The sequence below is a fragment of the Crassostrea angulata genome, chromosome 7 (genome assembly GCF_025612915.1).
Source record: "Crassostrea angulata isolate pt1a10 chromosome 7, ASM2561291v2, whole genome shotgun sequence".
Taxonomy (NCBI): domain Eukaryota; kingdom Metazoa; phylum Mollusca; class Bivalvia; order Ostreida; family Ostreidae; genus Magallana; species Magallana angulata.
The window spans coordinates 57269628-57288269 of record NC_069117.1 but is presented as its reverse complement, the minus strand read 5'-3'; the positions used below and the strand labels follow the sequence as shown (position 1 = coordinate 57288269).

Below are 18642 nucleotides of genomic sequence, written 5' to 3'. Positions count from 1 at the left end.
AATTTGTTATACACGCGTATAACCAAACATGTACATGTATGTCTAATTGGGCTTTTATATATTGAAAGGGCAAGCTACATGTGCACTTCGTCATAATGTGTCATAAGTGCGATCAAAAAAAAATAAAACCGCACCTCTAATATTGATTGCAGAGAACTAATTACGTCAAATCTCTCTATTGCGCACCAAAAAAATAGTGATCCCTTAAGATTTTTAATAGGGAGGAAACATCAGCTGCCGCCATTGTCTGTGTACATAGCGGTTTCAAACAGAAAACTAGATCTTAGGGTGTTTGTCCGTTATTTGATTGGCATACATTTGATAGGATTGGAACACAAAATATTTTACTTGCATGGAAACGTTATATAAAATAGAAGGAAAAAAATGACTGTCTTACATTCTACATAATTGTCAGACCTCTACAATTTATGAATGTTTCTAACAAATTACATTCTAATTTATATAAACGAAAGCCAAATGTTATGCTTATACACCAAAATGTTGTTTGAAATTAATAGAAATGTTATCAAAGCGAGCTATGAATAGAATACAAATGCAATACTTGCACACAGCCTGTGGATAGAATACAAACGTAATACTATCAAAGCGACCTGTAAATAAAAATACAAATGTAATAAGACCGCGGAACATTAACTGGCAAGATTGGAAATATACAGCTTACGTCAGTTTCACTTGTTACAGTCAAAACATTTGAAATGGGTGGGAACAAATTGACACGGACGTCTGAGAAAACATTGGATCGAAACTGTAGTTATAGGAAATGTGTTTTCAATCCACCTCAGCATTTCTAACTTGCTAAATAATTTAAAGCGGTCGAAAAACATTTTAATTACTATCAGAAAAGCGGTTGAAAAACATTTTATTTCATCAGTAAGTAAATAATCAACAAATGTGAAAAGATACCAATTCGGAAATATTATACGCAGGGCAAAGCATTGTCTGATGACTTCTTATATGAAACATTTTACATATTCTATTATTGGATATAATTTTAATCTTATAAATGGGAACTTTGGTTGTTCTCTGTGAATAAACCCCGTTTCAACTATGGCCCCACTTGATTTCAGACTTGTGACGACTGATTCTCTGATGTTATCGGACAATGCCCTGCCTTGCGTATTATATTTGCTGATTATATACTTATTTGGTGCAATATTTTTTTTTTCAATCACTTTGCTGATACTTAATATAATGTTTTTCGATCGCTTTATAGAAAGTTAGAAATTTCGAGGTGGATTGAAAAATTAATACATTTCCTATAGCTACATGTACAGTTTCAATCCAATGTTTTCTCAGACGTCCGTGTCAATTTGTTCCCGCCCATTTCAAATGTTTTGACTGTAACAAGTGAAACTGACGTAAGCTGTATATTTCCAATCTTGCCAGTTAATATCCCGCGGTTTTATTATCAAACAAATGAGCGAATAGAATATAAATGCAATACTTAAACACCGCATGTGGATAGAATACAAATGTAATGTTATCAAACAGATGGATATTAAACAAATGCAATATACACATGTAGCTGTGTATTTTACAAAATTAATATACTGTTATTAAACCGCTCTGTGGGTAGAATACATGTAAAAATGTAATGTTATCAAAACTAATTTACAGATATAATACAAATGTAATGTTATCAAACCGAATTATGGATAGAGAGCAAATGCAATGCCATCAAACTGAGCTGTGGATAGGATTTATAACGTACAGCTATCAATTGAGCTGATAGAATTCTAGATAATTCTATTAAACTGAGCTATGAATTTAATTTAATGTTATGCTATCAAACCGGCTATGAATATGAATGCAAATATATTCTTAGTTGTAATACTTCAACATGAGTAGCAGGCAAAACATTTAGTACAAGACATACAAAATCAATAGAAAAATGAGGAAAATAATAAATGGTACGGTTTCTAAAATATAATTCAAAATATGCATTTTATTGCAATTGGGAGTATTTTTAAAGATGTAAGAACACCTATCGTAATATGAAGAGATAATTTTAAACACCACACAGAACAAGTAATTATATAAAGTCATCTACCCTACCATAAGATTTTGTTATTCAAAAATATTGTTCTTTACAATTAGATCCTTTATAGATAATATAATATAACAGTTCGGTTTATTTTTTTATAAGTCAAGCCACGTCATTGGTAAAATGGTATTTGATATTCTTATATGTACCATTAAGAACAAGGCTGTACTCTATTTGACAACGGCGGGAAAGCATTGATTCTAAACATTATCATGTTTATTTGAATAACAGCCCTTATTATTATTGTTTTCTTCAGTAGTGTACCAACACTTTATTCGACATTGGTGTACTCTAACGACAATTAGGTTGATGTACCTATGCTTCCTTGATTTATTGAACTTAAAACTCCACAGAACCAGTTTCGCATAGCTTGCCATTCAATGGCTGGGTTTATCAAGTTAAAAGTATCCGGACTGAACTCTATTGAAATCTACACTAAATCTACACTAAATCTACACTAAAATCGCAATTGTACTATAGTAAAATGGTCAGCATTAAGTAATTTATAATCATTAAATCATTACACGTCAATGTTTGAGGCGCGTGTATCAGTGTTAGCATTGTGAAGTTTGAGGAGGAGTGTTCGATTAGCTAGCTGTAATCCTGAACTAGATCACTCGTCAACAGTTTGAGGCACGTGTCACCCCTGCGAATGTGTTCGGAATGTTTTCTTTATCGTTGCTAAGTATGTAATAAATCCAGAGGTGCTCGAATGAAAGTTCACGAGACTTCACCGAGATTTGTTCAGTTCCTGTGAAATTTAAAGTGGAAGTATAAGTGATCGGATAATATTCTCAAAATACGTAATTACTGGTCGTATTTCATATCATATCCTACTTTAATTTATTTAAAAACATGAAAATATATTAGGATATGTCTTATTTCATCATCTAGTGGTTATTTAAACTAAACGATGGTATTCAGAACAGAATTATCGTTCATTTTCAACCACTCTACACGTGATTGGAAATATAAACATTGGGTTGCTTAACAAAATCATAGCCATGTTTGCTGCTTTTGGTGTGCATTACCATGCTTTTTAAAAATGAATGAGTGTCTGTTTTGAATTAAAACTTAGTATATCGAGCCAATTTGAAGGAACATTCTGCATAAAATAGTATAGTCTGTTTCACTATTGATGCTTTGACTAGGACAGTCGCGGATCGAAAACTAAACCTTAGGGGGTCGCTACTAAGCATATTATTTGTTTCAAGAGCAGACAAAAACCTATATTTTCTATTGTCACATTTATATCTAGAACTCATTGTATCCACCAATTAATGGTGGTACAGTTTAAAATGAATAAACGTCTATATTTTATATTTGACTACAAGTACCTAGATTCTGGGATATAGACTATAAACACGAAGCACGATTTTTACTGCGAAACTAAAAGGGTCAAATAAAACCACGTGGTCTAAATTTGAATGACAATAACATTTGCAGGGGTGCATGTGTCAGTATTAGCATTGTTTAGTTTGAGGAGGAGTGTTCGATTGGCTAGCTGTAATCCTGAACTACATCACACGTCAACAGTTTGAAGCACGTGTATCAGTGTTAGCATTGTGAAGTTCGAGGAGGAATGTTCGATTGGTTAGCTGTAATCCTGAACTACACTCACGTCAACAGTTTGTGACACGCGTATCAGTGTTAGCATTGTTTAGTTTGAGGAGGAGTGCTCGATTGGTAAGCTGTAATCCTGAACTACATCTCACGTCAACAGTTTGAGGAACGTGCATAAGTGTTAGCATTGTTTAGTTTGAGGAGGAGTGCTCGATTGGTAAGCTGTAACCCTGAACTACATCTCACGTCAACAGTTTAAGGCACGTGCATCAGTGTAAGCATTGTTTAGTTTGAGGAGGAGTGTTTGATTGGCTAGCTGTAATCCTGAACTACATCACCCGTGAACAGTTTTAGGCACGTATATCAGTGTAAGCATTGTTTAGTTTTAGGAGGCGTGTTCGATTGGTTTGCTGTAATCCTGAACTAGATCACTCGTCAACAGTTTGAGGCATGTGTATCAGTGTTAGCATTGTTAAGTTTAAGTTCGAGGAGGAGTGTTCGATTTGCTAGCTGTAATCCTGAACTACATCACTTGTGAACAGTTTAAGGCACGTGTATCAGTGTTAGCATTGAGGAGGAGTGTTCGATTGGTTAGCTGTAATCCAGAACAAGATCACTCGTCAACAGTTTGAGGCACGTGTATCAATGTTAGCATTGTTGAGTTGGAGGAGGAATGTTCGATTGGTTAGCTGTAATCCTGAACTTCATCTCACGTCAACAGTTTGAGGCACGTGTATCATTGTAAGTATTGTAAAGTTTTAAGGAGGAGTGTTCGATTGGCTAGCTGTAATCCTGAACTAGATAACTCGTCAACAGTTTGAGGCACGTGTGTCAGTGTAAGTATTGTTTAGTTTGAGGAGGAATGTTCGATTAATTGGCTGTAATCCTGAACTAGATCACTCGTCAACAGTTTGAGGTACGTGAATAGCAACCTCTTATGATGTGAAGTTGCAATAGTGGTCAGACTTCTGACCGTTCATGATATAATAGCGATAAATGTAATTTTAGTTTACAACATTGCCTCTACCGTAAATGGTCAGCTGGTTGTTGATACCTCATTTACGGATAATTGAGGTAAGATAATATTAGATGCTGATTCTAAATAGAAGGAAAGACGACAAAACGAGTTCCGTAAAAAAAAATTATATGAACCTGAGTAACATGTCTTAAAACAATCTTAAAATAGGTTTGATTCTTTGCTTTTAAAATGAAAAAAATTGTTCATCTCTGGTCCAAATATTCGACACTATTTATAAATAAGTTTAATCACATATTTATATTCTACAATGCCAAATTTATTTTCAAATAATTTAATTCTGGTTGTAACGCAGCATTCAAAATATTTAAATACCTGTAGTTCTATATTCTCTTAACTGTATCATTATCGGTCGAAGTTCATCATCTAATGCAATAAATATTATGATATCATTACAGGTCAACGATGTACTTATTTTTCAGTGTTTTCTTATACCATTATTTGACGTGCATTCTTGACTCTTAATGATATAATTTTGATAATTATATCATAAGTTAACGATTGGGTAGTTCTTTAACGAAAAAATTACACCATTAACGTCAGAGGTCTGACAACAAATGCAACTTATGATCATTAGTCGACACTGTATTATCAGAGGCTGCTAAACACATGTATCAGTGTTAGCATTGTCAAGTTTGAGAAGGAGTGTTCGATTTGATAGCTGGTCATCAACAGTAAACCCGTGTGGTCTGGTTTCATAACTTTTAATTATAGACGTCTAGTTATTACAGTTTTCTCTCTGTATGAGTAATGTCAAATGAATACAAAAAATCACAAATCCTTACGAGGTGATGTTAATAAAAAATAATTATCAATAAAATTCACAATATGCAACGCGTTTGGTATTTATGGGAACCGAAATAAAGGCCGCTTGGTTTTTTTTGTACCTAAAGCTTGTTTCCAACAAAAATCTTTTATAACTGAGAACAGTTCATTGTGGGAATGTTAATCCTTTAAAGCCCATAGAATTCTTGCTTTCTCGCGGGTCCGTAACGAGATATTTACCATTTGTTTCTGTGTAATGAATATGCCTTCTTATAATCTATTCAATTCACTCATTTAGAGATCGATTCCCAGTGCCTGTTCTAATTGATGCATACATTTCCAGTGAATAGATCACCTCTGGACTGTGTTTGTCATCGCTACAACTCTTCTCGTTGCCACCATACAAATATTCAAATTTTATCGATTTCACTTAAATGATCTATCGTTTATATCAGAAATGAAGTCTCCATCGATCTTGTGTTCGTGTCGGGTTCCGCCATTTCGAGATGCTGATACAGCTTACTGATACCCCCAAAACCTGAAAGACAAAACGTTTCTACGTCTCCGGTTCTCAAAACCCAACTAAACATGACCGACTCAGATTTTTTTTTTTGAATCAATACATGTAAAACGTCAAATCCAAGTCCAGCCATAACCAATCGAACAATTGGTGAACATGGTTAATATTTGTATGTACAAACCGTGCAGCAAACTATAGTACATATTTGTGTTGAGATTATAAAGAAATTTGACAACTATTGATTACACCCTTAAAAGCAATTGCAGAAAATGAATAATTAATTGGAACTATCGATCCAGAATCTAACAACCTATTATTTGAATTCCTCGCTATTCTGCCAACATATTCGATCGCACGGTCCTGGGACACACGCTGCTGAAGTAGAGCTCTGCATCTCGCGGCTGTATTGCGCGCTCTCCACACAGGGATTTTCCGAACAGAACAAGATACCCCGTTTCGAAATCGGACGTGTTTGATTATAAATCTTGAGAAGGACCATCATAAAGAGGTGACAAAATGTCGATTCATCTTAGTTTTAGTTGACTTACAGATAACACAATATCAAGTGGTTTTTGAAGTAGTGTTGATTCAAGGAATCAACATGGGAGGCTGTGGTTCTAAGAAAGCGGACCAGAAGGACACTCTGCTAGAGAGTATAGAAGCTCATGAGAAGGGTATTAATTGTATGGCGCTAAGTGAAGATGGCTCAGTGCTGGCTACAGGAAGCGAAGACAAATCTTTACGGCTCTGGTGTACCAAAACCAGCCAGTGTGAGTGTATAGGGACTCTGAGGGGCCACGAGGACTACATCACATGTATACTGATCGAGGATTGCTACGTGCTGACCGGAAGTGCTGATAAAACACTTCGAAAATGGGATGTGAGTACTCTGGAATGCGTGCTGGTTTGTCGCGGCCACACGTCCGTCATTTACCGTATGATCTGTACGGGGGACTTCATATTCACGAGTTCCTACGACCGGACGGCAAGGTGCTGGGACTTTGACAACGGCGAGTGCTTGCGTGTGTTCAGGGGACACAAGCGAGGTGTGTACCCCCTGATATTCATTCCGGCTGACGATGACGAAATGGACGATGACATGGACCCGGACGGAAGTAAGGACATTCTAATTACCGGATCCGCGGACTGTACCGCCAGATCCTGGAATTTCGAAACAGGGCAGTGTCTGAAGGTGTTTAAAGGAAAGGACCGGGACGGAAACAATGTGGGTCATACCGGGGCGATCACGTGTATGGCCACTGATGCCCTCGGGAGAATCTTGTTCACCGGAAGTACGGACACCACGGTTAGAAGTTGGAACCTTCTTCGGGGGGAGCAGCTGAAGGTTTTCTCGGGTCACACCGGTTCTGTCATCTGTATGCAGGTGGGTACTCACAACAGGAAATGGGAATAAGATGGATGTACAGTAAAACACGGTTATAGCGAACACGCTTATAATGAATTGACGCTTACAGCGAAGTGAATTTCATTCCCCAAGTCTCCATTTCATGTTGTAAACTTCACGGATATAACGAATTACGCTTATAAAGAAGTTAAATTGGCTGTCCATGGGACTTCGTTATAAGCGTGTTTTACTGTAATTATGTAATTAACAGGTATCATTCCTGTCATTTATCAATATTAGTTGAAAATCGTTAATTTGATTCTTCGAATGCGTTGGATAGGTTGTAAGTTTAAAATAATTCTCTCGATCTACTGGTCTATGAAGTGTGTTCAACTTTTTATGTTATTAGAGTTGAACTTTAATTTGTTATATACTTTTAGAAGCATTTCGATCCGTATTCCAGTATTTCACGTACACGATAACCCATGTATTGGATAAACTGCAATCTGCAAAGCTCTTTTATTTCCTGAAGCTTTCCAAGCCAAAACACTGTGTTTGGATGTAATCTGAATTTATTCACTGTTTCTAGTACAATGGATTTGAAACGCTTTGCGATTTGATTAATAATAATGGCACAAGGCGATTGTTCTAGCAGATTCCTCTATCCTCAAAATGTCACTTACCTCTTCTTTAAATATTAAAAATATTAACGTATATCCTCTATGACGTACTGCAATAGGATACTCCCCAAGAGAGAAAATATGAGTGTGCGCGACAATAGGTTGTGCGACCGAGTTATTTCAGGAATGCCTGTAGAGAATTGAATCTTACACCATGAAACAACATCGTTACCTACACTACTCAACTTTAATGTGGTGTGTGACACATTGAGATATTTAAAATGTGTAAAACTCGCATCATCCTCAAAATAAGATTATTATTTCAAAATATTCAATTTGAACAGTATCTCACCACAATATGCATTTTAAAAAACATTAGAAAGGTAAAAATGATAAAAACCCTAACGGGTTTCGAACTAATTTTGTTGTTCATTTTGAACTCAAGAACGTCACAATGATTAGGTGTCCCGTACCTCCTAACTAGCTGTCCAATTAACTAATACTCAGTTTTTACCTTTAACATGTCTTTTTACAAGTAGATTGTAAATGTGTTTAGTATCTTTGATCCTCGGATGGTTATCCCCATAATGTTTGTCAAGTTACCTCTACCATATGACTTCGAAACAAAAGAATCATCTAAAGCACTAGTCAATATAGAAATACCCAAACTATGATAAAGAACCTGGAATAAATTCGGTAAGCAACATGGCTGAATTCCCGTATTTTCGTATTTTCTTGGAATCATTGTGTGACCTTTGATTGCGTAAGAATCATAAGACGATAATTGATTGATTGAAAGGAGTAGATTTCGTTACATATCATTACAGAAAGAAATCACTCCTTCATCTATATTAACAGTAATTGTACCTGACTCCTACCCAAACCGGCCACCCCCCCCCCCCCACCCAATTTTTAATAGGATGGCAAAATGCTTAGATTGTGGATTAAGTTATCAAGTAAACCCTTTAAAAGAAATCTTTACAGCAAGTCCACGATGAATACAAAGAACAATACATAAAAAGTTTCCTGATTCTTTCAGGATTTTCCTTTGAAATATTCATGTTCATCAGCATTTTATTTTTTACATAATTTCTAAATATCAGTATTAATTTAGCAATTATTATGACTAAACAGTTTTTTATGCGTTTAACTCTCTTATCTCTGTAACACAAAGATGAATATCACTATTAATAATCATATATTTTACAAGAATAACCTTTTCAACTTTGTATTATTCATTATTTGGCTACAGTCTTTAAAAGGTAGTGTATGTTTAATTCATATCATTCGGCGTATCGTTGTAATTTCTGGTTTACAGTTTGAGGAACATAGCATTCACTTGAAATTATTCATTGTTTGCTACAGTCTTCAAAAAGGCAGTAAATGTTTAATTCATTTTCATTCAACGTATCGTTGTATTTTCTGGTTTTACGGTTTGAGGAACATTGTATTCACTTGAAATTATACATAGAAACAAATGAAAGTGTAAAGACTGTTCTTCGTGTATTCAGTATCTACTAGGAGATAAATAATTGATCAAAGCGAGCCCAACCTTGCTCCAGGTAACAAACGCTGCCAGCAAACTTGCTGACTGGCAAACCTTGGACACATCATTGAACGACGCCATGTCCGTGATTCAATATGAGAGAAGTCAGAGAACTTATAAGTAGTATGTGACGTCATAATCTGTGAAACGCGTGAAACATGGACCACAATTCTTTTTATGAGAAAACGAAAATCAAAATGCTGCATGTCTTTAATCAAGAGATTAGTAGGATTATATTCAGTTGTAAATCGTTTAATTATCAGATTTTGGAAATGGTGCTTTCGATTTGTTGAAAAATTGTTTTGATAAGTTATAAGATAATATTTTTTATACGAGACTATATTTCATACATAATATATAAATGTTAGATTGTTATCTTTGTATGCTTCTCTTAGAAGGGATTATCATTATATAATGCTCAACATATGTGTACCTTTTTGGTTTAATGTCTGCCTTATCACCTGTCAATATCACATTTGATATTTTAATCTTTAGAGGATAGTGTTATAAAAAAAAAATAGACATCGTGCAATCAGCACATCCTCACCTTTTACAAATGTTTTACACGATTAAAAACAAAACTTCAGGACAAAAGCATTTTACTCTCAATTGAAAATTCCAAAAAGTTTTGGTATTTGACAGGTATGTGTTAAATTTTTTTTTCAAATTTAAATTGCTGAATCTGATGAAGAAAGGATGAGCTTGGTTCTTTCCTATGACATACTTAATCAGCTAGGGGTATTCTGTATGTTTGCCATTCCATCATACAGATGATGATCGAGTATGATGCCGCCAATTAACCAAAATCAACCCTACCTGGATTAGTAGTTCATCACGATGGATAGTTAATAGTTCATCCCGATGGATAGTTAATAGTTCATCACGATGGATAGTTATAATCCATAGAGGAAGTAATTTAAGAAACTTTAAATTGATCGGAGATTAAAAAAAAGTATTGTCAAAATATAAATGTATATGTAATCAGCTGGGTGTGTTAATATTGTGATGCAAATGAGTATTCCTACGACAAATGTCTGCGACGGATTAACTCCCTCGTCCAACCAACATAAAACAAAACATACGTATGGGTCTATTTCTGTAAATATTGGATGGGAGAACAGTCGATAATCATTAAAGCGGACAAAGCATAGCCTCTGTATCGATAAGCATTAGCGACATTTTATTGTGCCGTACCAGTGTTTCTACTCTACCCAAAACCAAGGTGTGACGAAGGGATCGATGATATCTCAATTATAATCCATCGATCGGCTGTCACTCTAATGGCAAGCAAGCTTTTCTCTGAGACCTTTTGTTCTTATTTTCAATACACGGCAAGTCTCCGTCTCTCAAACATAGGACCGCCGTCTGACGTGTGTCCGGATTCGACTGTGTCCGATCTTGTACATAAAGCCGACATTCCATATATTTCTTGTAATTGCAAATCCAATATTCCAATGGAAATGATAAATCGGGAAACACGAGCAATGACTCTAAAAACAAAAACATTAATCATCATCAATATCGATGTTTGCACAACATTTTTAGAAAGAACACAGAGAAGTTTAAAAAATGGTAGCCTGTATGTGACATTTTGCTACTGCTTCACCATACTGAAGCATTCTTTCCGATTTATACCGTTGAAATAGTAACGGTGTCTGGCACATTCGGTTGGTGCAGACGTCTTCCAGTACAACTTTTAACGCATGAACAATATACATTATACACGGTACATGTAAAAACTGGACATTCATATTGTTAGAATTCCTAAAATAGCATATAATAATCAAGGACCAATCACGTGATCCAGCCCAATACTTTCTGAATAAATGACAGTAATTTTTTAAAGACATTGAACCATTGTACAAATAAATACCTATACCAATATCAAATAACTTCTGGATAAATTAAATATTTGTAATATTTTGAGCTTTTTCAAATGCATGTAGTGGTACCATTCCCAATCTTTCGCATGTTTTTTTTACTCCAAATTGCTTAAGCCACTGAGTGCATCGTAACATATCGATCAAAGTCCTTCACACCGAACCTGCCCACTCGTTCTTACCAATTTAGCATTTTCTTATAAAAGGGTAACCTTTTTCTTTGTCCCTGTCTCGAAACTTAAAATGAAACATGAAGAAAGGCTGCTCTTGTCTGAAAGATAGACTGGCCATGAAAACTATACATGGAACCAAACCTCCATCTGCGTGTTCTCATCCAAGATTACCCTTTATCCTAGATTCTGTAGTTCTCTAATAAGCAATTTGAAGGCTCTTCATCGTATGTTTAAAGTTTATTTGCAACTTTTAATGTGCAATAAAAGTTTATAGGCTTTAAATTGACAAATTAATGTATAGTTTAGGAAAAAGTTGAAATTTACTTTAAAGATATGATTTTTTTTAGTGTTATAAGTAAATTTTTGTAAACTGTTGGAAATGATTTTCGTCGTTTCGGCGAAAACACACAAGTAGCAGATTCCTTGTACTTGCTGACTGGTTTGATAAATGTTTATTATTCACATAAACACCGACTTAAACATTGATACATTTGTTACTTTGCATACAAATGTCACAATGTTTTTATCTGTTATTGCAAGATCCTTTTGATTCATTTAACGAAATTTATGCGATAATAATCACCTCTTGCAAAACAAACTAATTTACTAAAGAACCTTATAACAAACAGATTAGTTTTATAAGGAAATAGTCCCTTGCCTCGTATTATTGTTTGCAATTAAGGCATCATTATGATCTTTGACAATAAAGCATGCAGATGACATATATCTTTATTTCTTAATTTTAGCTTCAAAAAGAACCGTTTCTTTGTCAGTTACATGCATATAGTATTTTCGGATTATATTTAAAACACTGTCCTTGATAACTCGATGTCTTCATCGACATAGACTGTAATCTTTTTGTACTTTTTATTTGCTCATCATGAATATGGATGCTAGAGCAAGGATTTCACACAAATCCTCAGTGACTAGATTTGCTGTATCATCCAGCCCCTAAGTCATTGTTCTCAATTAAACAAACATAACTTATTTATTTTATCGGGCTGTGGAGTCGGTACATTTTTATTTCCCAAGATATCAATCCTGTTTATTAGATGTCATGAATATTCCCGAGATCTTTCCTCGGGAAAAATAATTAGTTTCCTCACTGTACCTAGCGTGGCCTTGACTGTGCTAATTTTTTCAGCTGACATTGGATTCAAAATAATTTAACCTTCTTGGATCCTTTTACGGACATGGTACAATATATTTATGAGTTTGTCTATATTCAAGTTGTTCGCATAATTGATTCTAAATAAAAACCCAAAATTCTATACAGGGGTCCTAGGTAGCATGCATTGTGGCAACGCGCTTTGAAAAAATTACGCACTTTGAAAAATTGTTTCAAAGTGCGTTCAATTTGGGACCAAATCAACGCACTTTGAAAAAGAAATATTTTTTTTTCAAAGTGCGTTGACTTGGTCCTAAAATTAACGCTCTTCGAAAACTACATCGGGAACACACTGTATATGTTGGCAGCAATTTTAGTTGTCTATGATAGAAAGTGTTTTGCAACCAAAAAAAAAGTTAAATCATAGAAACAAATTGTAATGAATCGCATATTTTACAAACGTACAATGTTATCTAAATCAAATTTTAAAATAAACCTACTGATTTCTAAATCAATTAATTTAGCCTAAATAGCTTATCATGGATTTTTATTTTTTTCCCTATCCATTCAAAAAAGAGCATTGTCTATGCTGTGCGTAATTTTTTCAGAGTGCGTTGCCACATAGCTTTGGTATGAGCATATATGAGCATTTTTCTTTTAACAAGAATAAACTAGATGACGTTTTAGTTAGTTTTTAACTATTTGATAATAAATTTAGTGTTTGCTACATCTGTAATGCATTTGCATGGTTTATTTTTTCTAGATCGTTAATAAAATCATGTACACCGGAAGTTCGGACCATACTGCGCGCGCATGGGTTACAGAATTTGGTGACTGCACCAGGGTATTCAAAGGTCACAAGCACACTGTTAGTGTGGTGAAAGTCAAGGACGGGCTAGGTATGTAACAATCCAAATCATAGACTATTTGTTATTATTCGCATTGAAATCTTTTGAATTATGTAAAATAGTTCTAAAGTCATCTGATATGTTTATTGTTTTTGATACAACACATCTCAAAGAGTATAAGGAAGATCAAAAACAGTCTAATAAATTTATTTGTACATGAAGTAAAATTCTAATACTGAACACCGTATTCTCTGCTTTACACAATTTATTTTGGCTGTAAAAATCAACAACGCTAAATTTTATCGCTATTTAGAAAATAACAACAACATCTATTTGTTTGGAAGAATTCAATGAGTTTGTATCTTGAAAGTCTACTCAGTTATATAATTACTAGCATATGGGTTCATTTATTAAAGCAATATGAGCTGTATTTTTTAGAATTTTATTTTGCTGTAAAAACCTGCTGGTATGCTAAGTCTGCATGTAACTTAAACTTTTATGATAAATAAGGTTGGAAAAAATCATTGATTTTTGTCAGAGGAAAGATATCTCTTCTGAGGAACATATAGCAAATCAATTTTTGTACAGGATGACAGTAATTCAATTTCGCTCCAATTAAGGCTCTTTAACGGTCCTTTTCACAAAAATTTGGCAAAAAGAAATTAAAAAACCATGATATTTTTGTCATTTTAGTGAAAAATAACATTTTTGTTAAAAAAAAATTTCATCATGAAATTTGCAGCTCATATTGCTTTAACATTATCAAAATTGAATATTGTAAACGTAATATATTAAGCGTGTAGATATTATGGCGGTGGTAGATTTTTCAAAAGAAAATTTAAATAAGCGTATTTTTAAGTGTAACTTTTCAAATAAACACATGCTTGACATTTAGCGGAAACTAATAAAACGCTTTTTAAAATCACTCTATCAAATACACAGCTAAACATATTAATACATTTACATGAACTGTACGATTTATCACTGTAATTAGGGACTGCAGGATTGTGAATTAGGGATTAAGATGAAAGCTGCTCATTTATTTCAGTTTACACCGCATGCGGGGATGCATGTGCAAGGGTTTTTGATGCAAAATCTGGAACTTTGAAACGAGAGTTCAAAGGTCATAATAACACAGTGACGTCATTACAGGTCCGTCAGCGGGTGTCTTTCACAGTTTTTTTTTAATCTTAGAGATTTACAATTAAGCTTTTATATAGATGTCTACGGCTTTACTTTAGACCTCTTGTCTGTCATATTCAACTTCTTGTAGTCGCATTCAAAATATATCTTGCTGACAATTTTGCAATGCGTCTGAGGAATTCAAAATTTAAAAAATGTATGACTGTACACATGTATTCGATTGGTTGGTTTATAATGTAATATTTAAATTTAGCAAGATACATTTGGTGTGCTAGATACTTGACTGACTTTCTGTACATTTGATTGCATCTTTTCTAACCTGTTGAAGTGTACACGGGTTCTGGGGATTGTTCGATAAGAAGCTACGATGCCAAGTCGGGCGACGTGAAAAAAGTTTTTGTCGGTCACGACTTTGCAGTTACCGCCCTTGAGGTAACAACTGCTTATGTTACGAAACGCATGCTGGGTAAAATTGTGAATGTCTAACGCATGCCGGAAAATGCAATTGTCTGATGCATGATGGGATATGGCTTGTGGTTTTTTCATGCTGTGTTGCAAGCTTGCTGAAAACACAGATTGCCCTAAATCAGAGGTGTCTGCATTGTTGTTTAATGCACAAAGAGAAATAGAATTGCACTTAAGGAGGCTGGATGGTTAAGAAATTACCCCTCAGTTCTGCCTTAAAAATCTGATAGAACATGATGATTTTTGCCGTATACTATATGGTAGTAAAGAAAAAATACAAATATTTTAGATCTGAAATTTGAATATTTTCCTTTATCTTTATATATAGCTCTTCATCTATCGCAGAACGATTTTAAAATGGCCACGGCCAGCCCTCTTCATTCTCTTTGTTTCTAATTGCACCTCTCAAAATACTAGTCATTGCAATGTTGTACTTTCTGCATGAGTGTTGTGAGCAGACTGCACATAGAGTGTTGATGTTGTAGTAAAAACATTTAAAATTTGTAAATATAATGAAACGATCTGTCTAATTGGTATATGTCCAACTCCAACTTCGAGAATATTCAGATTAGTTTGTATTTTATGAATTTCAGAAGCCAATTATTATGATACTCTTACATATTTAATTGTCAAATGAAATAACTTTTATATCACGCGATGCATTATGGAAATTCTTATTTCTCTTGGGTTATAAAATATTGATTTATTGGTTTAAGTGCAGATAATGTCAACAGTTAATTTCGAAATTCTTCAAAATAATGAATAAGTGAATAGTATCGATTCTGAACTGGAGTTGAGTGTATTCCCAAGATGACATGTTCATTCAAATTTGATAAAAATTAAAACTGTAAGACCTTAATTAGATCTGTTATCAACACAACTTTAATATAATGCCAAACAATAGCAACATGTTTTACGAAAATCTTAAAAGTTAAAGTATATATGTAAGTACAATTATCACTGCAGTTAAGAAATACATTAACTTATAATGGCCGGGAGCAATGAGTAAAGTCTTATTTTGTTGTTTGCCCGTGTAGGTCGTTGGAGGAAAGCTGTTCACTGGGTCCTATGACGGGTTCCTGAAAGTTTGGGACTCTACGGGAATCAAGGACGACACCACTTTTGGAAAGGAGGAGAAGAAAGAGGAGAAGAAGGACAAGGACAACAAACAGCAGAAAGTGGACAGCAATCAAAACGGCATCGACAACAAGATCATGATAGACTGAGGTAGCGAGGTCAAGCTCGTCAATGGCGGACTATAGTATTGATGCCACGACTGCATACACAGTCCAACACCAAACGGTCTCCTGATTGGAAAAAAAAACATATTGTAGAATCTTTTTCTGACTCATACATTATTATTCATTTCAAACATGTACATGTATTTTTCTATATATAAGCTTCATTTTTTGGACAGTCTCGTTGATTGAGGGCCGGGGAGATGCCCATGTGACGCCCCTTGTATCGATGATAGATTTGACGCATTTGTCTCCCTTTATCTTGAATCACCGTTTTAATGAGACTGGGCCGTTTCGAGGCACTGGGTTATTTTACCTGTATATAGGTATAAAAATGACAATCGTGTTTTATCCTCGTCTTGATGATTTGTTATTCCGTTTTTGGTTGTTGTAGCACGTGGTGAGCTAAGCCAGGCAAACAGTTCACGTGAATCTCATCAATTATGAACAATGTGTATGGATTTCTTTTTCCATCAGTTATTCTGGGTTACATTCTACTGATTCAGCGTTACCCGTACAAAACTTGTGTATTTATTGGACAAGAAGCCCGATATCTGGACGTGGTTGTAGCGTTATTGCATGGGTTATTTATGGTTATCTGTTCTGTTGAACACTTTTATCATTTCCGTCCAATGTGGATGAATTGGTCTGAGTTATATCTCCTTTGGTTTTCTGTGCATCTCCTTGATTTTTTTATGTGTATGTATGCACAAAAATATATATTTTATCGCTGTTTTCTGGTACAGAATGCATTTTTCCTTGTTTATCTATCATGACTGTATATGATTATAAAATATTTATAACATTAAGCATATCAATTTAACCGTCCAAATATGCGTGTATTTCTATTTAAGTAAGACAATTCGCTCCCTTCTTGGCAAAAGCAATTACCTCGGTTTTCAAATAGTGTGATGATCAATCGGTGTCCAAACATATTATTTTCTGGCTTTAGGTAGTCCACTCTAAAGCCGTAATGTTTTAGTCATCGAGTAAAATTATTGATATACGAAGGGGCAGGGAGTCATTGACTACTGTCCATGAAGAAATATGAAGAGCAGTAAATTCTTGTTCGTAAGACACCTGCATGGGAAAAAGGGAATGTTTTGCTTCGATAGAAAAACACATTGATGCAGCTAAACCTAGCTGGTATCATTCGACCATTTATAAGAGGCAAAGTGTACAGCAGTTTTCTTTGTTACATGTATTGTATTTGTGTATAAACATATCACGAACGGCAAACCTGCTGTCTCTATATTTATTAGATGACGTAGCTATTTTTATTTCATGTTCTGAATTCTAATTTCAGTGGGTAGTTTTACCAAATGTATACTTAATGTGCAATATATATATATATATTTTCAATCAGATTGTTCATGTTAAGGAGGCTAGATGGCTGTAGTCATTTTATAGTATTTTTCTACCTCCGGACAAAATAAGAATTTGGTAACTGTTCACTATATTTGTATATGTGTGATTTGGAAAACAATATCATCAAATTAACAGAATAGAAGTGAATTTAATCGTGCAGAGTTGTCAATTGTGATTGATGAAGCATATTTAATTTGAAGAAGATGAAATTGTTTGCCACCCAGCCTCTTTGTAGTAAATCTAGGTCCAAATCATTACCTGCACCATACGTATTTGCAGTGTCGCCGCACTTTTGCTGCGCTGGGAAATCTGGAAAACTCTTGATATGTCATACAGAACTGATGATTTGCACACGATTCAGTTCAAGTTCGAGCAAGATGCTGGTCTCTGGATGTCGTAATAACTACAAATGTACTTGTTGTCCCTCTTGTAAATTCATACTGCTAATTAGACTGTGATATTAAGCTAGATTTTGAGGAGCCATTATTTATTAATTTTCCCTTGTTATCCTCTATTTTGTGATAAATAAATGTTAAGTAAGAACTTAAGACTTGTTGTTTTTAAACCAGGTGTTCCAAAGGAAAAATCCGGTTTTTAAAATGGTGAAAATTGCGGGCGTGCTGGCAGCTGCCAAAAGGATACCCTTATTGTATAGATAACGCCTTCTACAGTTTTCAAGATAGGAAGTTGTTGTTTTGCAGAATAATTGTACGTATATTAGAGGTGTGCATACATGTATTGCATGAAGGTAGTGTTCATAATTCAGGGTTGACAAATGGATTATGGATACTGTTCACACCAAAGAAAACCCGGTTTGGTGTCACATTGATATCTTTTCTCTTGTTTTATAGTCTGTCCCAAGATATTTATACAGCGCAAATGGATGATTCTTTAAAAACATTACACACATTACCTTTTAGGTAATGGAATTGATTCAAGATGTCTTCATTGACATATTA

General features: G+C 34.6%; 1 protein-coding gene across 2 annotated transcripts; it reads left to right on the top strand.

Annotated features, from left to right (window-relative positions):
* The first annotated feature begins 6155 nt into the window (after positions 1-6155).
* LOC128155870 (WD repeat-containing protein 86-like) lies at positions 6156-18226 on the top strand. 2 transcript variants are annotated; one of them, XM_052817747.1, is made up of 4 exons: positions 6156-7333; positions 13385-13520; positions 14941-15044; positions 16115-18226. In XM_052817747.1, exons 1-4 carry the CDS (start codon positions 6551-6553, stop codon positions 16301-16303), a joined length of 1212 nt encoding a protein of 403 aa, XP_052673707.1. In that variant the 5' UTR covers positions 6156-6550; the 3' UTR covers positions 16304-18226. The 2 variants fall into 2 exon arrangements, with proteins under 2 accessions (XP_052673707.1, XP_052673705.1); XM_052817745.1 differs by lacking the exon at positions 14941-15044 and adding an exon at positions 14518-14621 and having other exon boundaries at positions 6181-7333.
* The last annotated feature ends 416 nt before the right edge of the window (positions 18227-18642 follow it).